The sequence below is a fragment of the Pholcus phalangioides genome, unplaced genomic scaffold, assembly GCF_987345545.1.
Source record: "Pholcus phalangioides strain wild (caught in Gottingen) unplaced genomic scaffold, Ppha-v1.0 ptg000012l_1, whole genome shotgun sequence".
NCBI classification, from domain to species: Eukaryota; Metazoa; Arthropoda; class Arachnida; order Araneae; family Pholcidae; genus Pholcus; species Pholcus phalangioides.
In genome coordinates, this window is record NW_028301605.1 from 16,821,621 (window position 1) to 16,842,521 (window position 20,901).

The window sequence follows — 20,901 nt, forward strand, 5'->3', positions numbered from 1 at the left end:
GTACAAGTGATTCAAATCATTTTTTTTTTTTGTATTTTTCTCTCTCCCCCCCCCCCCTTCAGGCTAGCATTGTGAAGAGCAGAAAAGACGCGGTGCACACAAAAACCGAAAGAAATATATTGGAAGCGGTTAAAGTAAGTTGCTCATTTTAAGAAAGTTTCTAATTTTAATTTTGAGAAATGGCTGATTGAGAAGAAATTAGTATTGACGCCTAAAATTTTCAAAGCACGATTAATAAATTTTAATCTCCATCGTGGGAAGGCGTGGTCAACTTCTGAAAAAGTTAAAAAAAAAAAAAACTTTATACAGTTTTTCCCAGGGAAAAAATGCTTAGTCCCTGAGAAATTTGGCTCGTGCTTGAACTTTTATTAGTAAATCCTGTCAATTTATTTATTATTGGATCAAGTACAGTAGACACCATTTATTGGAATTACTGATAGTGTTATAATTTGGATGTGTTATCACTTTTACAAAGTATTACAGAATGGACCAATTATCTGCGTTGGAAAATTTGTTTACAGTAATCAGGATTTTGGTTTGTTATAAAATTTTTTTTGTGCAAAATATTTTTTACACATTTCGATGCTTAAGGTTGAACCAGACTAATTTTTTCCCTTTAAGTTATTGTTATCAACCTGCAAGACTGTAGGGGGTGAGATGTACCCTCTCCCTTGCTCACAAATATATTCTTGTACTCAATTCTATATATCTTAAACGGGCCACTGTGATCTATGTATGTGTAATTCTTCTTTTTTAATTTCGGTCCTGTAGCAGAAGTAAGGATGGGGGGAGGGGAACCCATTTTCATAGTTTTTAGGTCAGTTTCTTTCGATTGCCTAGTTCCACAATTTTTGCTAGAAGGATAATTCTCGAGGCATCTATGGACTGTACCATACATTTAAAAAGTATTGTAATTCGTGTTCTTCACACATTAGACAATTACGCCTACATTCTAACTCCTCACATTGGGAGAACAATGAGAAAAAAATGTAACGTGGAAAGAGATAATTGTTGTGTGTGTGTGTCCTGTTTCAACAAACTAAATGTATGGCATGCAGTCTCAGCTAGAATTTTTGGATATAGTTATCAATCGGTTAATGTTATCAAACAGAGTCCCGATATGATTATATTTATCAGAATGTGCTGTATTGGTGTGAATAATGCCATCATCATTTATCACGGTCATATACAGGGTAGCCATAAAATAAATAAAATCATATACGAGCCCTTAAGATGTTTGTGGTTTCAAAAATCAACTAAAGCCAATGAAATTTGAGATGTATGTGTTTTTGAGTATGCGCTTTGAGAATGAGATGGAAAAACAAAACTTTAGTTCTTATAATATAGGTTATAGTAACAAAATCTCGGAAAATTTGAATGACAACTCATGTTTATACATTGCAAAATAGTTTTCGTATTAAAAAACCTTAAATGACATTGAAACTACCTGTAGCACCATAAACACTGATGCAAAGAAGGACAATCCCACCAAGAGGTTAACTGCTCGGTCGAGGAATTCCTGCAGATTTGCCGAAGTACAGATTGGTGAGATACTCTTTCTTTATCTGCATCCTGCATCGCTGTTTATAGTGATACCGGTGCCATTTTAATGTCATTCATGGTTTTTTACTGCACAGATAATTTTGCAATGCATCAAAGTGAGTGGTGGTGTTAAAATTTTCGCTGTAACTGAAAGAGCTAGAGTTTTTTTCGTATTCTCTAGCACATACTCGGTACACTTTTAAGTGTATTTTCATTTGCATTAATTGTTTTTTGCAGCCATTAGAGGCTTGTATATCGTCAAAATTATTTTATGATCACCCTGTGCATATATAAATCATTTAAAGAGTTTTTCTTGTACATTCATTTTTATGGTTTTATTTCAGCATCCTTTCATAGTAGATCTGCACTACGCTTTTCAAACACGCGGAAAGCTTTATCTTATCTTGGAATATTTGAGTGGTGGCGAACTGTTCATGCGCCTAGCCAAAGAAGGGACACTGTTTGAAGATAGTGCATGGTATGTAAATAGATTCAAAATAAAGTGGAATTTTTTACTTCAGTGGTTCTCAACTGGTGCTCCTTGGGTTTCTGTGTGCTCTTCCCAGAGGCTTCCCGACTTCGAGTAAAATAAAATAAGTAAATTTGATTTTAAAAAAAAAAATAGGTCTACGGGCTCAGTCATAGAAATTATATACTAGAAAGGACCCAAGACGGAAAAAAGGTTGAGAACTTCTACTTTACTTTATTCTATCGTAATTTCTTGTTTTTTTTCCCTTTTAAAATTGTTTTTCTGCATTGTCAAAACAATATTTTAGGCTTCATTATTGTCTATCAGTACGGTAGATATCATTGAAGACATTATCAGGGTCATGCAATAAAAAATAAAAATGCTTTAAGTGGGAAGCTTCTTAAACTAGAGTTGTTTCTGAGTGGTAGGTGGGAGATTAAATTAAAAAAAAAAGACTTCTTAAAAACTTTGTGGAGGGACCATGTACCGTACCATTAAAATTAGGGCTCTAGCCATGGGACGATTAGTACCATTTTCTGGTTTTTCACAATATAAATTCATTTTTTAGAAGGGCCCATCAAAGGTCCTAGCCTAGAGGCCCAGCTGCAGGATGTGGGGGTGCATGGCACAGTATGTGGTAAAAATATAATACTAAAAATATGTTTCATGATTAAATAAATCTATATTTATTCTAATGAAATGTATACACATTTATAAATTTGTATATGATTATGCCTTATTTTCGTTTTCAGTTTCTACGTGTCTGAAATATTGTTAGCTTTAGAACATCTGCATAATCTTGGAATTATTTATCGAGATCTCAAGCCTGAAAATATTTTGCTTGATTCAGAAGGTATTTTATGCTAACTTTTAAAAAAATATAAGTAGTCCTTTGATATTTCAGTCCTATTTTATTTCTGGAAACTGTATTGGGTTGCCGTGGTGAGATGCCCTATCTTCAGAAATCACAATTTTCAACAAATGTCTGTGGTGAATCCTATGCATATTTCAATTACAGTTTTCTATACAAAGAAAACCGGATGAGCGTTCCTGGTTGTGTCAGATTTCAAGTATATATATACTGGAATAACTCGGGCGCTCTATCTATCTATCTATATATATATATATATATATATATATATATATATATATATATAGATAGATAGAGCGCCCGAGTGGTGCAGTGATAAGATGCTCGTCTTCCACTGTGAAGGTTACATAGGTGCCAATGCTTCCAATTTTTCAGCCTTATTAAAATCTTTCGGTTGAAGATTTAATTCTTCCGATTTTTCGTATCTTCATAGAAAAATCCCTAAAAGTCTTCAAAGTGATTTATTTAAATTTATTTAAAATGCTTTATTTAAATGGAAAATCCCTAAAGAAAATTATCTTCCAGTCCTTGTAATTTCAGGCTGATCCCATTTTCTCAGGAAAAATATGGGAATCGGGATTCAAGAGGGCTTAGCCCTCAAGAATCCATAAATATACAATACCATTTTATTATACAATGCATGCCCCCATGTGGACAATCTTGAATCTCATACTCATGGGACGTCCAGCAACTGTGCTCAATGATGAAAAGTCTCATAGAAACGCATTGAATAGAAAGTCATCTCATAATTATTATTGTAAGAGTGCTACCGTATTAAATAAAGGTTTTGCAGTCTACAAGACCATCATTCATAAGAAAAGGATTGTTCAAAAGTTGGAGAGAATTTATTTGATTGAAAAATGGAATAGAGTATCTTTCATTTTTGGAAACCATTTCCGTGCCACTCTTGATACCATGGCATACCACTTGTAGCATGTGTGCAGCGGGTCAGCTACCCCTGTTTTAGGCCACAAATTGTCAATGCTTTAAAGCCCTTTATACAATCTGAATATACTAAAATTCCGTTGAGAAGTCTTCTTGAGAAGCATTTGGTGCTTTGCACAGTTTGGGGAACCACTGGTCCCAGGTGTTGTTTTGTTTCTGAGGTGTTGCGTGCGATCTACACTCATAAATTTTACTTCATTTACAAACTTGTAAATTTGTAAATGATACCTTATCTTTAAATAAATATCAAGATTCGTTGATTGATACAATGGGCTTTTTCTATGAGATAATTTTAAAACGTGTATTTTTAAATTTTCACTGTACACACTACTATTACTTAACCATACATACACCTCCTAACTATTCCTCTGTAGAATTTTTAAGGAATTAATACTTGCCAGAACGTGTTGAGTGTGTATATGCATGGTCCTAATCTATTTTTGTCAGAATTATGATTGTTTCGTGTTATACATGTTCTACCATCTGTCTTCTATACTCTGAAGTGGAAATGGCAAATGCTTAAATATTCATGTTATGTAAGAGTTATCTGTTATTTGTTTAGGTCATGTGAAACTGACTGATTTTGGTCTGTGTAAAGAGGCAATTCATGATGGCTTGTTGACTCACACATTTTGTGGCACTATCGAATACATGTTAGTAATTTTATATTTTGTGTAATTGTTACTTCTGCATTAAAATATGACTGATATTTGCCTAACATTAGTATCATTACAGGAAATCAAATTTATGTATTTTAATATGTATAAAGAAGCCCCCGGATTTTTCGAGCTCAAAATTTGGAAAAAAGTTTTCAACCAAAGATAAATTTCTTACTTTAAGATGTATTAAAAAAGGGTATTTTTGTATTCATCATGGAAATAATAAAATTCCTCATCACTCATCTTATCATAATCAGCTACACCAACCAGTCCATTATCATCAGTCGCTCTCATTGTAAATTGCAAGGAATTGAGTAATGTGTTACTATCCACAATACTTATCTATGTAAAATGACCTTCCGCCTATTTTTGGGACACAATTTTTGGCAAAAGGGTTCCTCGTGCATGTTAAAGTATAGTAATTCAAGTGAAAAATATTGTTTAGACATTTTGTTTCGTGAAATAATTGTCTTATACATTCGTTACTGAATGGTCAGTGTAGTAATTTCCCATTCATGTTCTATAGTTTTAATGATATTGCATGTTATGTGATGATATCGCTTAGATTAAAATTGACTTGTAAAATTTTTTGTGAAACTGCAGGGCTCCAGAGATAGTAAGTCACAGTGGCCATGGTAAAGCAGTCGATTGGTGGAGTTTGGGTGCTGTTATGTACGACATGGTTGTTGGAAATGTGAGTAATCCTTCATCAGTTCTTTAAATACTATAAACAACCTTAGAATGGCTTGTAGGTCTTTTGCAGTCATCATCTGTAAACTTGTTTTTTTTGGCTATAAGGCCGCAGTGGATTGAATTTTTTACTCAATGATTTACTCGTACTGGTGTTGAGCATCTTCAAGAATGAAAAATTTTGTGAAGACTCTAATCCACAGCTGCCTTACAGTGCAAAAAATTGATAGCTGTGAATTTTTTCCTAGCTGAAGTATATTGATGGTAAACATTAATTTTCTGCAGTTTGTTAAAATGTTTCTATTGTATATTTCAGCCACCATTTACGGCTGATACTCGAAGGCGCACCATGGATAAAGTAAGTTTTCCCCATGAAAATCATATATTTATGTGCGGCTGAATATTGTATATCCAGCATGTTTATTTTGAAGGGAATGATGGATGTGGCCAACTCAATGCTGCAAATTGGGTAACATCGAAAGAGAATTCAGTGAGAAATTTGCAAAGAATATCAACTGAGTGACAGACCATAGGTCAGATAAAAGTCTAATTTAAGATTGCTCACAAGGTATTGCTGATAGTCTACTTAAATAAAAAAAAGTGTTTGATCTCTTCAGTATTGAGCCAGAATTCTTTTGGGCAATGTATATATATCATAGCTGCAGAATCTACCAAAATGTACGTGAGGCTCCCGAATTTCCAGAACCCCATTTTCCAGGCTGTAGAAAAATTCTCATATTTCCCAAATTTCAACAGTGATTGAAAATACCGGTTTTTTTTGGTGGGGGGGGGGGGTACTTATTCCCAAAAAATTTACCTTGAAAAGGTCTTTGTTCCCCCCCCCCCCCCCAAATAACTTCACATTTTCACCACTTTGCCAAATCTAGAAGTTATGTTTCATTTTGGGGAGAAAAAGACAAATTTCAAAACATTTGTCAATTTGGTATCTTGCAATCAAATCGGTTGGATGAGATGTGTATCTGGTGACTACATGTCTGGGTCTGATAGTGATGTTTTTTTGGTGTGATTTTGATTTGAGGGGAGTAATGGCAAGTTATGAAACCTACTGTTGGGTAATGGTTCACAACTTTGAGCCAATTTGGTGATGTTATATTTTTTCTTAAGGGGGGGGAAAATTCTTTTTCAGATTTGTCTGCACATGGTTTTTGTATGAAATTTTGATCCTCGTGAAAATCTCCCTAATTTTCATCCTCTAAGGTTGGCAGCTATGATATATGTAAATCGATTTGAAAGAAGAGAAATGCTATGTGTGTGTGTGTATATATATATAATGTTAAAATCCAAAATCATCAGTTCATGAATTGGCTGGCCCAGTTGAGGTGGCCGGGAGGGTGAGAGCCACTTTATTAGTTTAGGAACGCGTCGCGGGCCGCTTGAGTTATCATGAAATGGGCCTCGAGATGTTCGGGGGGAACCACAGGTCACTTGAATCATCTGGGAAAATTTTGCAAGTCACTCAGGTGTTATGAAAGAGCTGAACGAGTACCGTTGGCTACTTGAGTCAGCTGGAAATATGTCGCAGACAATGTTTGAATTTCAGGTTTTTGCTGGCCTCTGTACATCAATCCCTAAGATATCAGTATTCCGATTCCTTTGATTGTGTTAGGGTTGCCATAACTAACCATAATTATAAATGGCCATAATTATCACAAAAAAATATGCTAACGTTATGATGACTTTGAATCATAGGGATCAATATATAGGGGCTAGCGAAAGCCTGAAATTCAGACATTGGCTGAGTTGATAAATTTCATGCTTTGGCAGTAATATATGTATGTATATATAGTAGAGGACTGTCTGTTAAATTTAAGAGATTAAGAATGCTCATAATTACATGCCCATAATAGCCACAAAACCTTAATAGCCCCAAAAGATGTGCATAAGTTATTTATCATAATTTTTTTTATATTGCTGGATGAATCCAATGACGTTGAATTAAAAGAGAAAAATTAAATTAAATTAATTTTTCATGACATGAATCTGTTTCATGATAGTAAAACTGGCCTTTTTTGTTCTTCAGATCTTGAAACAAAAGCTGCATCTTCCTCACTTTTTGTCACCTGATGCTCGTGATCTTTTGTCGAAGGTAAATTTTAACTATTGCTCTCACATTGACTGAAATTTTACATTTTATATATTGGCGTGTTTTTATTCAAGTGAAACAAATTTAAATTAGGAAAAGAGGTGAGATCACTATATGTCCATTGGATGATAGATTTCATTGATATTGCATGAACTGACATGCTGCTATTCAAGCACTCTGCATTTTGTGTACGTTCTTTCATTGAGCTTCACACACGTTGTTTTCATAGAATTATTTGAGAGTTAATTAATTTTTTTATGCGTTCAACAGAGAATAGATGACTTGAACAATACTAGTTATTATGTATCACACATGTTTCAAAGAGTTATTTTAGATTGCCCCAGGTGAATCTTCTATGTATGTTTTTATTTATATGTATAGCTTTTGAGACGACCAGTGAATAGAAGACTTGGAAGTGGGCCTGATGATGCAAAAACTATAAAAATACATAGCTTCTTCCGTCATGTGAATTGGGATGATGTGCTTGCCAAGAGAGTTGAACCACCATTCAAACCTCCTCTAGTAAGTAAATTAATATTGTTTCTTATATAAACATGTAATTGGAAAAAAAAAATTGAATTAATTTTGCAAAGTGGCTAGAGTCCTGTCAGCTCCCATTCCGCCCTTTTGTAGCTAATGATGTCAACCAACAGGCTATTAAAATAGTCACCGGTCAGCTATTCAACAGAAATGCTATGCAACACATGCTAAGTGACAAACTAATTTAGTCTCAGCTTTTCTTATATTTTACTTTTACATGGGGTGCGTTCATCTGAACTCACATTCTTGATGCAAATTAGACAGTATTTTATCTGAAAGCTACGTGTAGCAGAGATAGTATTTTTCACTTCTATGCCTAACACCAATTTTTCTATCTCTCAGGCACTTATGCCTATTTGTGTCTAAATAGAGCCAGGAGAAGGAAGACTTTCTGTGATGAGAATTAATACTAAGGGTTGAAGATTTTAGAAAGAGAAATTTTTTAAGCAAGAAAAAGGCATTTATGGCATTTGGCCTGAACTTCTGGGCTCCAGTTATTATGAACCATATGAATCATAATGGTTTTTAAGATGCCATATGAAATGATTATTATGAACTTGTGTGTGTATGTAATGACAGTTGAGATTGTTGAAATAGTAGAAATATTAAGCAAATTAAATTCTATTAAACACCCTTTTTCCCACACTATAAATAAGAAAAGCATTATAATGGGACCTTGATCTAATGATACTCTGCAGACCAAAAAAAATATTGTTGTAGAGGGATTTATTGTTAATTGAACATCATTGTAGCGAGGTTTCACTGTAATTGCAAAATGCTAATGAAATCCATGTTTTTTTTAAGTTCTCAATGTTATGTTGGAAATGAATGAAATATAGTCTCATTTGTAACAGTTTGGTGAAATTATAAAAAAAAAATATTCTTGTTTACATATACATTAGAAATTATTTTCAGTTTTAGTTGTCAGACCAATATTTTAAATAATCAAGTGTTACAGCAGCCGAGTCTCTAATGCATTTTATTCATGAAAATTCTATTTACATGAACAAAAAAAAAAAAACCAACTTGCACCTCTGCCTCCTAATATATGTCTGGGTGCCATACCATACCAACTCTTCTTCCATTACTCTCATACTCTCATTGTACAGTTATGAACTGTATTTACTGATTATAGTGTTTATTAAAATAGGACTTGTGTGAATCCTATCAAGTTTAGATACGCTAATCAAGTTAAGTTTGGATATACCATAGACAGACCTGCCAACTCTCCCCATTTAGGTGGGAGACTCTGGATTTTTCATCCTTCCTCCCGCTCTCCGGATTTGTTAAAATTTCTCCGGATTTTGGCAGAAAATTAGATTTCACTTTGTCGTGGTGTCAATAATTACCGTCGTCGTTAGGGAAAACACCCGTAGAGGACAGCCGCAGTCATTTTCATCGAGCAGCCATAAAAAAAAGTATTTGTGACCGCATTTAAGCAACTGGCAAAGATGCGACTTTGTTTTCATATGATTTATCGGCAATCATTTATCAGGGGCATGACCTTCGTTGCCGAAATTCCTGTATAATCGTTATTGTATTCTATTAACAGCCACGCGGTAAACATGTTTTTTTCGTCCGCAGCTTTGTAATTTGAATTTTTTAAATCGTTTCTTCTGATGAAACATCTTCAGAAAGAAAATATAAAAGTTTAAGCTATATACAGCTAAATATAAAGCTTTTAAGAATTCATGTACCCAAGGTTATCAATCACTGATAGCATCCACGAAAGGAAATACATACTTTATGAACAGTATGTAGATGTGATTTCTCTATTCTGCATGGAAAGACTGGCATAGAATTATATTCTTCTCAGGGGCAATGCAGAACGTGCCTTAGGGGGGGAGAATTTAACTTTTTCTTAATTTATTTAAAAAAAAAAATTTCGAAAAAAAATTATGATTTTTTTTTTTGATCGAGTCTATGAGTGTCGAGGGGGGGGGTGCCCCCCCCCCTCGGGAGAATCTCCGAATTTCTGGATTTCAAAAGTTGGCACGCCTGCATAGAAAAATCTTTCTCTCAATGTATTTTATTCATGAAAATTATATTTACAGGAATGTGGAAAAAAACAGAAAAAACAACCAGCACCTCTGCGTAATATATCTAAGCAGTATGGCTGGGTGCCATATCAATTATTCTCTTCTTCTATCACACACTTTCGAATGCAAACCATAAGTGTGAACTTAACTGTTTTACAGTAATGAACTGTATTTACTTATTATATTAAGTTTTTGGGTATACACCATAAAAAATAAAAAGATCTTGCATCTCAGGTGCTATGAAGAATGATATCACCCAGTTTTACATTATTCTGAGTGATATTGGTGCAAACTTGTGTGTGTGAGTTTGGCTTTTGTTACCATTTAACTTATTGCTAAATTCATTAGAGAGATCGTTTCCTTTAAAAGTGACAGTTTTTTAAAGCATGGCTTCACATTATAAAAAATTTAATGACTGACAGCAGTATTGCTTAGGTGAAGCCTCAGTTCACATTAGACTGTGTTTTTCAGTTTTGAACATAATAAGGGTTGCCTTTATTCGTTAAATACATTCCACAGAAAAACCACTTATAAAAAAACTTGAAAAATCATGGATACACACTCCGTAATGGAGGAGTATTAATCCTTTTCTCTGTGATTATGTTCCGTGATTTTCGAAACCTCCCATAAATCTAAAACAATGAGGTGAAATGACTCGAAAAAAGAAAAATCTGGAAATAAAGAAGTCAATTTCAGAATTGTTAAATTTTAAATATTGTATGGTCTAGTTTATTTAACTATTTTTTACAGCTTAATCATATTTTTATAATCAATATCTAGGTTAGCATTGCAGATACTTCTCATTTCGATACAAAGTTCACTCAACAAGCTCCACATGATAGTCCTGATGACTCTCAACTAAGTGAAAGTGCTAATCAACTTTTTGTGGTAATATTTTTGTTCATATTTATTTATGATATTCATGATTATTGCTAACAATTCTTTTTGGTTCCCATTATGTTAGTGTAAATGTTACGAGCCAGTGGCAAAAATCTGTGAATTTTGTGAGCTTTGGCTACTTCATGTTTTGATCAAGTCATTTGGCCAAAGTCTGAAGTATAGGAGCAGTTCACTGGTCCACACTTTGGTATTATTTTTTATACAATCAGTGGTGGATCGGGTTCTACTCCAAAGGACGACGTAACTGAGTAGCAGAAAACACATACCCTGCCTCATTCATGGGTTTTAAAATTTCAGTTTCAAATGGCATGTATCGGGAGAGCTCTTTACAAGTAGTATTTTTAATTTATTTTCAATGCAAAATCAAACTTAACTTTTTCTTTGCTCTTTTGCCGACCCATGTTATGCCCCACTTCTTATCGTCAGCCAGTTATTTGAAGAAGCTTCGGCTTTCAATTTGCTATGTCAAATTGTTTGGTTTTCCTGGGTTTGATAGCTGACACATCAACTTTCAGACTGTGACGCCTAGTCAAATTCCAAAAGAAAAAAAATGTTTGGGTGCTGTTTTTGATAACATTACTCTGTGGTGCCAGGCGTGAATCCAGGCTGATGTGTTGGGGGGGGGGGCGATTTTTTTTTTTTTACAGTGCAGGTTTCGATCGGTGAGGCCCAACCCAGTATCCACAGATGCCAAACATGCTTAAAAGACCTTACCACAGGGAGAAAGCTCGAGGTCCCACTTCCTAAGATGCAAAAATTTCAGTGAAAGGAAATTTGAGAAGAAAAAAGAATTTAAAAAAATTAAGAATTAATTAAAAAAATGTGAGGTAACCAGAATTATATGTTTGCTTGAAGGCTTTTGAGAGGAGCGATCACCCCATCGCTTATTGTTTGAAGGCTCTTGGGGGACGCAATCGCCCCCATCACTCCTGCCTGGATCCACCACTGTGTGGTGTGTTTAGCCCAGTCAGTCACCCTTTAAAATTTAAACTTTCTTTGTTTTAAAAATTATTGTGAAATGTAGAATATATAAGTGTATCCCAGCGCAGAGGCCATGTGTATGAGGTGCATAAGTGGCAATGTTTTGAGTAGCAAATTGCATTTTTTTGTTTTGATGTGAAAATCAGTTACTAGTTTTCTTGATATAAATTGTCTATGTTCAAGCAATTTATTAACATTGAATTTTGCATTTGCAACAAATGTGAGAAATTAACAAATATTCTGATGCATAGGCATACGCAGAATTTTCTTGGGGGGGGGGGGAGATTCAATTTTTTTTTTCTACTGGGGGGGGGGGAGAGGGTTCAAGTTTTTCCTACAAAATAACACTCTAATCTTGGCTTGTGTGTACGCCAATGTTCTGATAACTCCTAATATTTTTTTACAACATTTTAGTCTGTTGAAATAGTTTATGCCATTGAAATATGTATTTTTGCAGATAAAAGTCTACATCCATGTCTGTGTGTAGCATTAAAAGTGTGCATTCTTCATCTAACAAGTGTGCAGATTGTCATAATTTTTAATGAGTGATTGGTTTGACTGTCTTTATAAATCTATTAGTTCTGGTATACATTAATAAGACAAACCTTGGTCGATAGCTCATAAAGAGATATTAAGCTCTAAAACACAACAGAGCATTTCAAAAGTAAAAAGTGATATACAGGCAGCCCTTGACTTCCGCACGTAATTGGTTCCTGAAAATGTGTGCGAATATTAAATGTTCGAAAGTAGAGGGATATAAAATAATAGTGTAAAAAATTGTATATGTATTTTAAAATATTTTTTGCACAATATACATAATTGAGTTAATTTGTTTAATTGCTTTCAGGTGTTTTCTTTAATACCACTACACCACGTTAGAATCTTCTTTTAATTTAGTCTTCCAATCTTCATGCAAACTAAGAGCTTTAGCTTGAATAATTGAAATACTCATGAGGACATCGTTTTGACGTTGATCATCAATCCATGGTGACAAAGATTTTTCCATTTCATCCATCACTACACTGTGTCGTTTGGAAACAATATTTGAAGATACATTTCCACAATTTTGAACATATTTTGTAATTCTTGTTTGTAAACCTAGCATGTTGGTATGAACAGCCGATTGAAGCAAAAGATTCACAGTTTTCAGAATGTCTCATTATTTCCATCTTTGTCTCAACACTGCAAGTCTAAGGCAGCCTGTATAAAGTCAAGAAGTTTCAAGTATGCAAGATAATTTTCTACACATACTGACAGTCATCAAAACACACATTTTCCTGTATGTGGGGGGGGGGGGGAAGAAAATTTACATGAGCTCCCTCTTTGTCAGGAGCAAGAGATAAAAACCTTAGTATGCATTTTATAAGCTAATGATATAGACAGTATTTCTTCCATATGTGCTTTTAATGAACATTAGCTATTTTTTTATTAGTCCATGTAGTGGAATCTGAGTTCTTATGCATGATTCAATCGTAAATAAAAAGTTTGAAGAGCTTTCATGCTGTCATGCAAAAAAAATTAAAATAATAGTTTATTTTAATATAGTTTATTTTGAATATATATCTTTTTTTTTCTTCTTTTCTCAGGGTTTCACCTACAATGCTCCATCTGTTTTAGAAGAAGCCTACAGGGTAAATGGCAAAGGTGTTTCGCCAAGAAAATCTGTGCATAGTCCAAGGATGCCTTTTAGGTTAGGAGAAATTTCTGTCACCATTAGCATTTTTCACAAGTGTTAAATCAGTCATTTTTCCTTTCTCTTTTTTGTTTAGCTAAAAAAACCCTATTTTTTCTCATTCCTTCATTATTGTTTGTTTTCAGTCCTCGCAGAACGTCGCCAAATTTGCATTTTGAATACAGCCCAAACTATGGAAACATGTCTCCTGGTACCAAGCAGTTAGAAGAGCTCATGGACACAAGTTTGTCTATGAATCAAGAATTACCAGTTGCTCAGCCGCCACGTTCTCCAGCAATACCAATGCGCAGTAGGCACTGCTTACAGGTTAGTAGTGAATGATTTTTTTTTGTGGTTTGCTTGAAAAACCCAGTTTCAAAACTCCCATCTTGAAATTTGATTTGTGAAATTTTGTGTCTTTTGAAGTTTGAAATTTTAGTTTTGTTTGTTATCAATAAGTCTGCTATATGTATATTGATTTCAATATGTATGCAGACTTTCCCACTCTCTCGATTTAGGAGGGAGACTCCAAATTTTTTACCCTTCTTCTCGCTGTCTGGAATTTTTAGAAATTTCTTCTAATTTTCGTGGGAAAATTATGAGCGTTAACTGCACTTACATCATTTTCACGCCGTACATTTTGCAGGATGAATGAGATGGCAGAAATTGTACTGCTCTTGATGTGCAGATGGGTGGTTTTCTATTACAAAATGGGATTTTCCGGGAAAAACAGCACTCGACTGACAACTAGTTGTGCATTCGGTCATCTTTGGTGTACTGCTATAATCACACTCATTTGCCATTAGCCCAAAAACTCATTTCCCCCCCCCCCTCGTTTTTGTATGTGATGTTTTGGAAAACCAGTTTGCCAGCTCCCGCGAATTCCTTGCTTAATCTACACGTATGCAGATTTCCCTCACCCCCGTTCTATTAGTTCTATCATACTGTCACATTTACCTGCGCTGTCCTCAGCCCTGCATCCAAATCTGTTTTTGTTTGGTTTGACGGGGCACAGCCCAGCCGGTCTGGATTTTGCTTTATGTTAGTGACTGCGATTGCCGTAGGTTATGGTGGCTGCGGTGATCTATGGGAGCTCTGTGCTGTCAGTAAAGTGTAGGCCGCATGGAAGAAGTTTGAGCTTTTGCTCTTTGGTTGTATTTAAAATGAAAATTGGGACATATTCCAGATAAGCATAAAAATTGAGCAGCAAATGTTTTGCATATTCTGCTCGAGGGAGTATGCTGGACCTACCATGGGGAGGGGGGGGGGAACTCTTCTTTAATTGATTTTTTTTTTTACAAAAACAAAATTTTTTGAGTGGCACTATGGTGGGCTGAAGGGAGGTGTGGGGGCTCCTTCCTCCCAGGTGAAATCTCTAGATTTCAAAAGTTGCATGTCTGTGTATAGTAGAATATATTGCACAATATATCTCGCTGCAAATTATGATTTATCAGAATTTCATAATTGTAATTTTTTGTATTTTTTTTCTTCTGCTCAGATGCGTGTCCCTCATTAACACAAGTGTCTTTTGAAATTGGCTTCAGGTATGACCTTTATTTTGATATATGTTTTCATATATGACTCACTTATTTACTTTAGTTTTGTGATTGCATGAATTAATATGGATCTTGGATTTTGATTTTATTGGCACAAGGACCAATTAGGTCAAGCTGCGCCAATGAATTAATTATTATGCAAAATTAATACAGGGAATTGATAAATTGATACTTCACATAGACTAAATGTTTATTGATGATACGTGTAGGTTTGGTAGTTTTTCAGTCTATTATAGACACATTGTGAAGGGTATGCTGCAAAATGAAATCGATCCTCAGTTCCCACACATTTTTAATATATGATAGAACCTGGATATTTCAGAGCATTGCATAATATGGGAGTTTCAAGTAATATTGAAACAAGCATTAATAATGATGGAAACTGAAAATTCTCTATATCAGTTTGCTTTTCTTTCATGTGATTATATGAAAATTTCAAAACATATATAGAGAAGCTTTTGATAAGGGACACCAATTAGAGACCAGACTTTTGGTCTCTTAAATGGAGGCGTCGTATTCAGAGGTAAATGAGTTCCTATTCAAAGAGACAAGGATCAGAACATCCATCCTTTAAATAGCGGTGTCTTCCGATGCCAATTTTGCTACAGTTGCCTCTTTGATAATCCGGCCATGCACTAGTTTGGCCTGTCCAAGTAATCCAGCATTTTTTTTCTTCGAGCACAGGGGAGGAAAATATGTCACTGCATTTCTATGCATAAAAGTTAATATTATTTAAATAGGATTTTCATTCACCCTGGTATGATACATGCCAGATTAGCAAGCCTCTACTGTACTTTTGGAAAAATAATCTTTGTATAGTCTGCAGGGATATGTATATTATCTGTGGGTAAAATAGTAATAGAAGGTTGTATTTGTCATATTTTTTGTGGGGGAAAATGTCGATTTTTTTTTACTCTCCATTTTATAATATTTGGGAAATATTTTTTACATATTGATTTTGAAAATTATGTCTAACCTCTCTGGAAAAAAAGCTATAGACGACACAGCAGCATATAATCCACACCAAGAAAATGTTTTTTTAATGTGTAAATTCGTGAATTATGCTCTAGAAATACCCTACTACAGCAAATCCATATTACAATAAATCTGATACATAACAAACAAAAGTTTTGTTTCCATCTTCATAGGTTTTTTTTTTTTTTTAAATCGAATATGGTAATGAAATTTTTGTTTTCTCAAACTACATTACAATGGAACTTGTTTATATTTTACATACAGTGATACCTCAGCTAACAGAGATGATTCATTCTGGAATCACAGGTGATGTGATTCCGGAATGTGATTTTTAATAGAGTTCTATTTGTTCATTCCAGTTCTTCCCAAAATTTTCAAAGATAAGTTTTTAAAATACAGAGGAAAAAGGACAAAGACTGTGACTGAAACAAACAGCTTTAAAATTGGATAAATGCGAATCTATGATGTTGAGAGATATTGAAGATCTTTTTATTTTATACTAATGTACGCACACACAAATACGACAGTAGCTTTAGTCTGCTCAAGCTGGTGTTGACACACCATAGTTAAGTTCGTAGGTGCCCAATCCATTTGTGATTTTGTCAGTTCATTTTTGTGTTTGATACATGCAGATAGAAGAGATAATCTCCTAGAATGCCCAGACACTTCAGTTGGATGATAAGAGTCTCGCACTGAAAGAAAGTGTGCTCTGAAAACATAGGCTCCCTTTTTTATAAATTATTTCTCTATTAGCTGAAACTTTCGTTTTATATGAAATGGTTCGAAAACTTTCAGAAAGAGAAGTGGAGGTAGATCTGGAAAAAGATTTGGAGGTGGGCGTGAGTTAATCAGACTCAAGTGAGTAATTCTGATGATTGACGCCAAAATTCAACTCTGACGCTGCTGTGTTATGTTGGCACATGCATCCATACCAATGAAAATCTTCGTTAGAAATCTAGATAGAAAAATCAATGTCAGAAAAATTCATTAAGCAGAAGTGTTTTTTAGCCAAGTTATCACTTTGTTTTCCACCCTCTTCACAAAATTATTGCATTTTTTATAAGTGATTATTTTTCTTGTAACTGATAATTGAATTTTTGTTTTTTGTAGATATCCCCTAAAGCCAAAGCATTGCTCAAGCGATTTCCAAGTCTTGGTGCAGTGGCTGTGAATTTGAGTATCTTTTTTTATGAATGAACCATAGGGCGCTGCGAATCATTTTGGACTTCAAGTTTAACCCTGTTTCGAGAGAAGAGGAGAAAAAAAAAGTTTGCTTTTGTGGCAATTTACTTGTACATAATCAGTACATGGCTTACAGGGTTTGATTTTTTTTAAAGAAAAATGTATTTGTGTAAATATCGAATCTTATATCGACAATTATTTAAATTATATGGAGTGTGCAATGAGAATATCAATTATTGTTTCATTACGCATTGAAATCACCTTTATTGCAGTGTAGCAAAATAGATTTTCTTTTCTCTCCTATGTATCATCGATGGGCATTGAGAAGTGGTTCCTTTTATCAAATCAGGAAATGTTAATAATAAGGTTATGCATGTATATCATCTTTTCTCCATTTTAGTCGCCACAAAACAATATTTTTTTTTATGTGCATAGTTTGAGCAAGAAGATAGTTGAGACTCATAAATGTTTGGCTACTTCCCATTTTCAAATTCGTTATTATGCTGTAATGCTTAGTGTTAGCATTTTATACAGTGCTAGGCTTTTTTTAACGTAGTGAAATTCATCGTTGATTTTTTTTTCTCTTTTCCGTTATTGGAGGAGCAACTTTGATTATTTCATAACGTTGCTGTGGTGTATATTTTGTATACTGTCAGAGTTCAAGCTGCATTTAAAATTTTATGCTCAATATATATCGACTGTGGAATCTCGAAGTACGTGGGAGAGATTCTGGCAGAAATGGTTGATCTAGCGATCTATTTTGTCGATTAGAATTAAAAAAAAAAAAATGTATTTTTAATCCAATTTTTTCAAGTGAACCAGAGTTAGAAGTCTTGGTACTTATATAAATCTTTACTTCCGATTATGGAGTGGTGTATTCAATATTTGGCCACACAGTTTTCAGTTCGAGGTGCACTGTGAATGCTTCCTATTGGATTTTTTTGTTTTAATTATTCACAATTGAGCATCAAATTTTTTGTGATAAATATTCGGTAGATTAGGCTTGTGAATATTTGTTCCGATGTAACAATTTTCTTAGTATCCTGCCGATATAGTCTTAACATACCTTTGCCAAATAATTGAATTACTTGACAGGCATACCATGGAATTCATAAGTGTGTTTGTATGTCCAATTTTAATTGTGCTTCCGATATTTGAGAAGGACTCGAAAAAAATTATTTGTCTTAATTTTTTATTTCTTAGCTGCAGCCGTTTCCGAATGTTTACTGCACGTTTTGATGTAGCTGTAGAAAAATGATAGTTGTTTGCGGTTCTTTCCATTCAGTGAAAGCTCAGACTACTCTCAATTTGAGTCGAAAATAATCTGGATTTATGTATTCAAGCACTTTATTGCAACTTCTTATTTCAAATTTCATTTTTTTAATTTCTCTTCGATTAATATAGTTCATAGTAATATATATATAACCGGGGTGAGAAGAAGGAAATGCTATTTGAATTGAGTTCAATCGCACAAGCGTTACTCAGCCACAATATAAAATAGTTTGTGTGTAGCCACCGACTTGTGGTCTGGTGTTTTATTTCTGTATCACGTCTTTTTCTAATACAAGCTGCATTATGTGCAAGTCATTCTATTGTGTATAAAATTATTTATAGTTTGTTTTTACCAAATGCTATCAAACGATTGTGTGAAGCAATCCAAACTCACGAGAATTCAAAATTGGCAGTTTCCAGAGGACACCTCTTCTCCACCACTTCCTGGTTGGATATTGAGGGAATCAATGACCTTTGTGCTCTGTTGTAGTCAGTCGTTTCATCGTAATTCTAATTACTTCTCCATTACAAAGTAACACATCCCGCAGACCCATGCTTCTCGTTGACCCACTTCTGATGTTATATCGACCATCTTCAGAGCTCCAAACTAGTCCAGATGGTCAGTGTTTCACTGTACATCTATTTCGTGTCTTCACGAATGATTCTTTATAATTCTCATTCATTGAACAGGTCGAACTACTTTGAAATTAGCGTGTTTTGTGTATGTTTATTATTTATTATATTTTTCTTAGTCAATGGTTAGTTGGCGAAATGGATTGTGTCTATATGTATTTATTGAAACACAAAGTAAATACTACTCCCCCATTATCAGTATTTTACGCTATTTACGATCCCACGTAACCATAGAATTGAAAGCCCAATTACGTTTGTAGCGAAAACCTATTCTAAAACAAAAGAAAAGAAACATCTATTACACATTATTATTATTAATAACATGAAAGTTTATTGCACAAGTGTTGAAGAATTCGGAAGAATATATATCGGGGAGCATATAATATACATTTAGTTCTTTTTTTTTAGTGTTTGTTTGTTGGGGACGTCGAACCAATTGTAAATTTATTATGGATTATGATTTCGAGATATATCTGTGCTTTCCAATGTAAATATATTTTTGTTATGTATACATAAGAATATTTTTATGAATAGCGTTTAGTCGAAGCGTTTTTCTTGTAAGATTTTTTGTAAATAATATATATATTGAAAAAAAAGTGTGAATAATTTGTATTATTTTTTTTCAAATGTGTGATTGGACTTATTTCTTTTTTTCGAGCTCATCTAATATTTTAATTGTATTAATTAAGAGATATTTCGAGATATACTTATATCGCATGTGTATGTAAATGTGTATGCATTTATTATTTTGTTTCGTGCTTTTGTATATATTATATATATTTATTTCGTATACAATGTGGTTTTTTTTTTGTAAAGTATACTTTCATGGCGTTATGAATGCGAACCACTTTGCCCCTCGCCTTTTGAACATTGCCATAACGACGGAGGAGTTCCTAAAATACATTTTGAGAACTTGAAAGCTCGTTTTGTCGATTGTGTATGTCTGATCATGATGTTCCAGGAAATGGAAAGACAATTAAAGGGGTGACAGATAAATGATGACACTTAGTCTCTTTAATAGATAGACATGAGTCGTTTGTTTCGGTTTACATATGATTTTGCATATTGTACGAAAGAAAGAATCTATTCTTAACTTCAGTTATAATCAAACCTCATTTTTTTCCTGTTTTTTTTTTCTTTTTTTGTTGATCGGTAGTTTTTCGTCCATTAAAAATTTTAAAGTTTTATTCGAGAAAAATAAATTCAGCGAACGCATTGTTTTATTTTGGTTTTCTAATGAATAATTAATGAAATGTGGCGATTATATAAATGCTTACCCAGATGTGTTTTTTTTTCTCAATAAATACGTGGAATACTTGATGTTTCACAGAATTTAGTGATTGGGTATTTTTGTTTTCGACATTAATTACAAAAAAAAAGATATTTTCTGCAAATTTTTAATAAAAATTGATTGTAAAATATTGAATGTATCAGTCGTGGTTGTTTTTATTCGTGTATGTTTTTTTTTTACTTTTGACGATCGCGAAGCTGTGTGTGCCTTTTCAAGTAATGCATGATTTATTAGTAATAGCAAGGAATGAATTTTTTGAATCACGTGCCATTTATACATTCGGATTAGGATATTTTGCAGGAAAAAATAGCCTACGATACCATTCACTATATTGTCCATCAATATTTGTAAGAAACTGAATAGAACGCTAGTACAGTCAGGCCTTGGTATGATGCTTACTACTTTTTAATATTATTTCAGTTTTTTTAAAGGTCTTGTCATCATGGAATAGCTAATTAGATTCTCATTATTCAGTCATCCTCGCTTATGAAGTTGTTTTTATTCTATCTTCTGGGGGGGGGGGAAATTTTCTGAGGTCTGACTATCAGTAATTAAGTATACATGCGCCTCGTAAACATAC

General features: G+C 33.9%; 1 protein-coding gene across 1 annotated transcript in view; it reads left to right on the forward strand.

Moving 5' to 3' along the window:
* The window catches only part of LOC149079675 (ribosomal protein S6 kinase beta-1-like), a 44,404-nt gene extending 23,952 nt beyond the window's left edge, over positions 1–20,452 (forward strand). Inside the window, exons 5-17 of the mRNA XM_089240289.1 lie at positions 63–134; positions 1,887–2,020; positions 2,764–2,864; positions 4,390–4,480; positions 5,090–5,180; positions 5,493–5,534; positions 7,218–7,283; positions 7,662–7,802; positions 10,640–10,747; positions 13,327–13,430; positions 13,559–13,739; positions 14,911–14,956; positions 17,054–20,452. Of these exons, the coding sequence (XP_089096415.1) occupies positions 63–134; positions 1,887–2,020; positions 2,764–2,864; positions 4,390–4,480; positions 5,090–5,180; positions 5,493–5,534; positions 7,218–7,283; positions 7,662–7,802; positions 10,640–10,747; positions 13,327–13,430; positions 13,559–13,739; positions 14,911–14,928 (1,149 nt within the window). The 3' untranslated portion in view covers positions 14,929–14,956; positions 17,054–20,452. The remainder of the gene's footprint in view (positions 1–62; positions 135–1,886; positions 2,021–2,763; positions 2,865–4,389; positions 4,481–5,089; positions 5,181–5,492; positions 5,535–7,217; positions 7,284–7,661; positions 7,803–10,639; positions 10,748–13,326; positions 13,431–13,558; positions 13,740–14,910; positions 14,957–17,053) is intronic.
* The last annotated feature ends 449 nt before the right edge of the window (positions 20,453–20,901 follow it).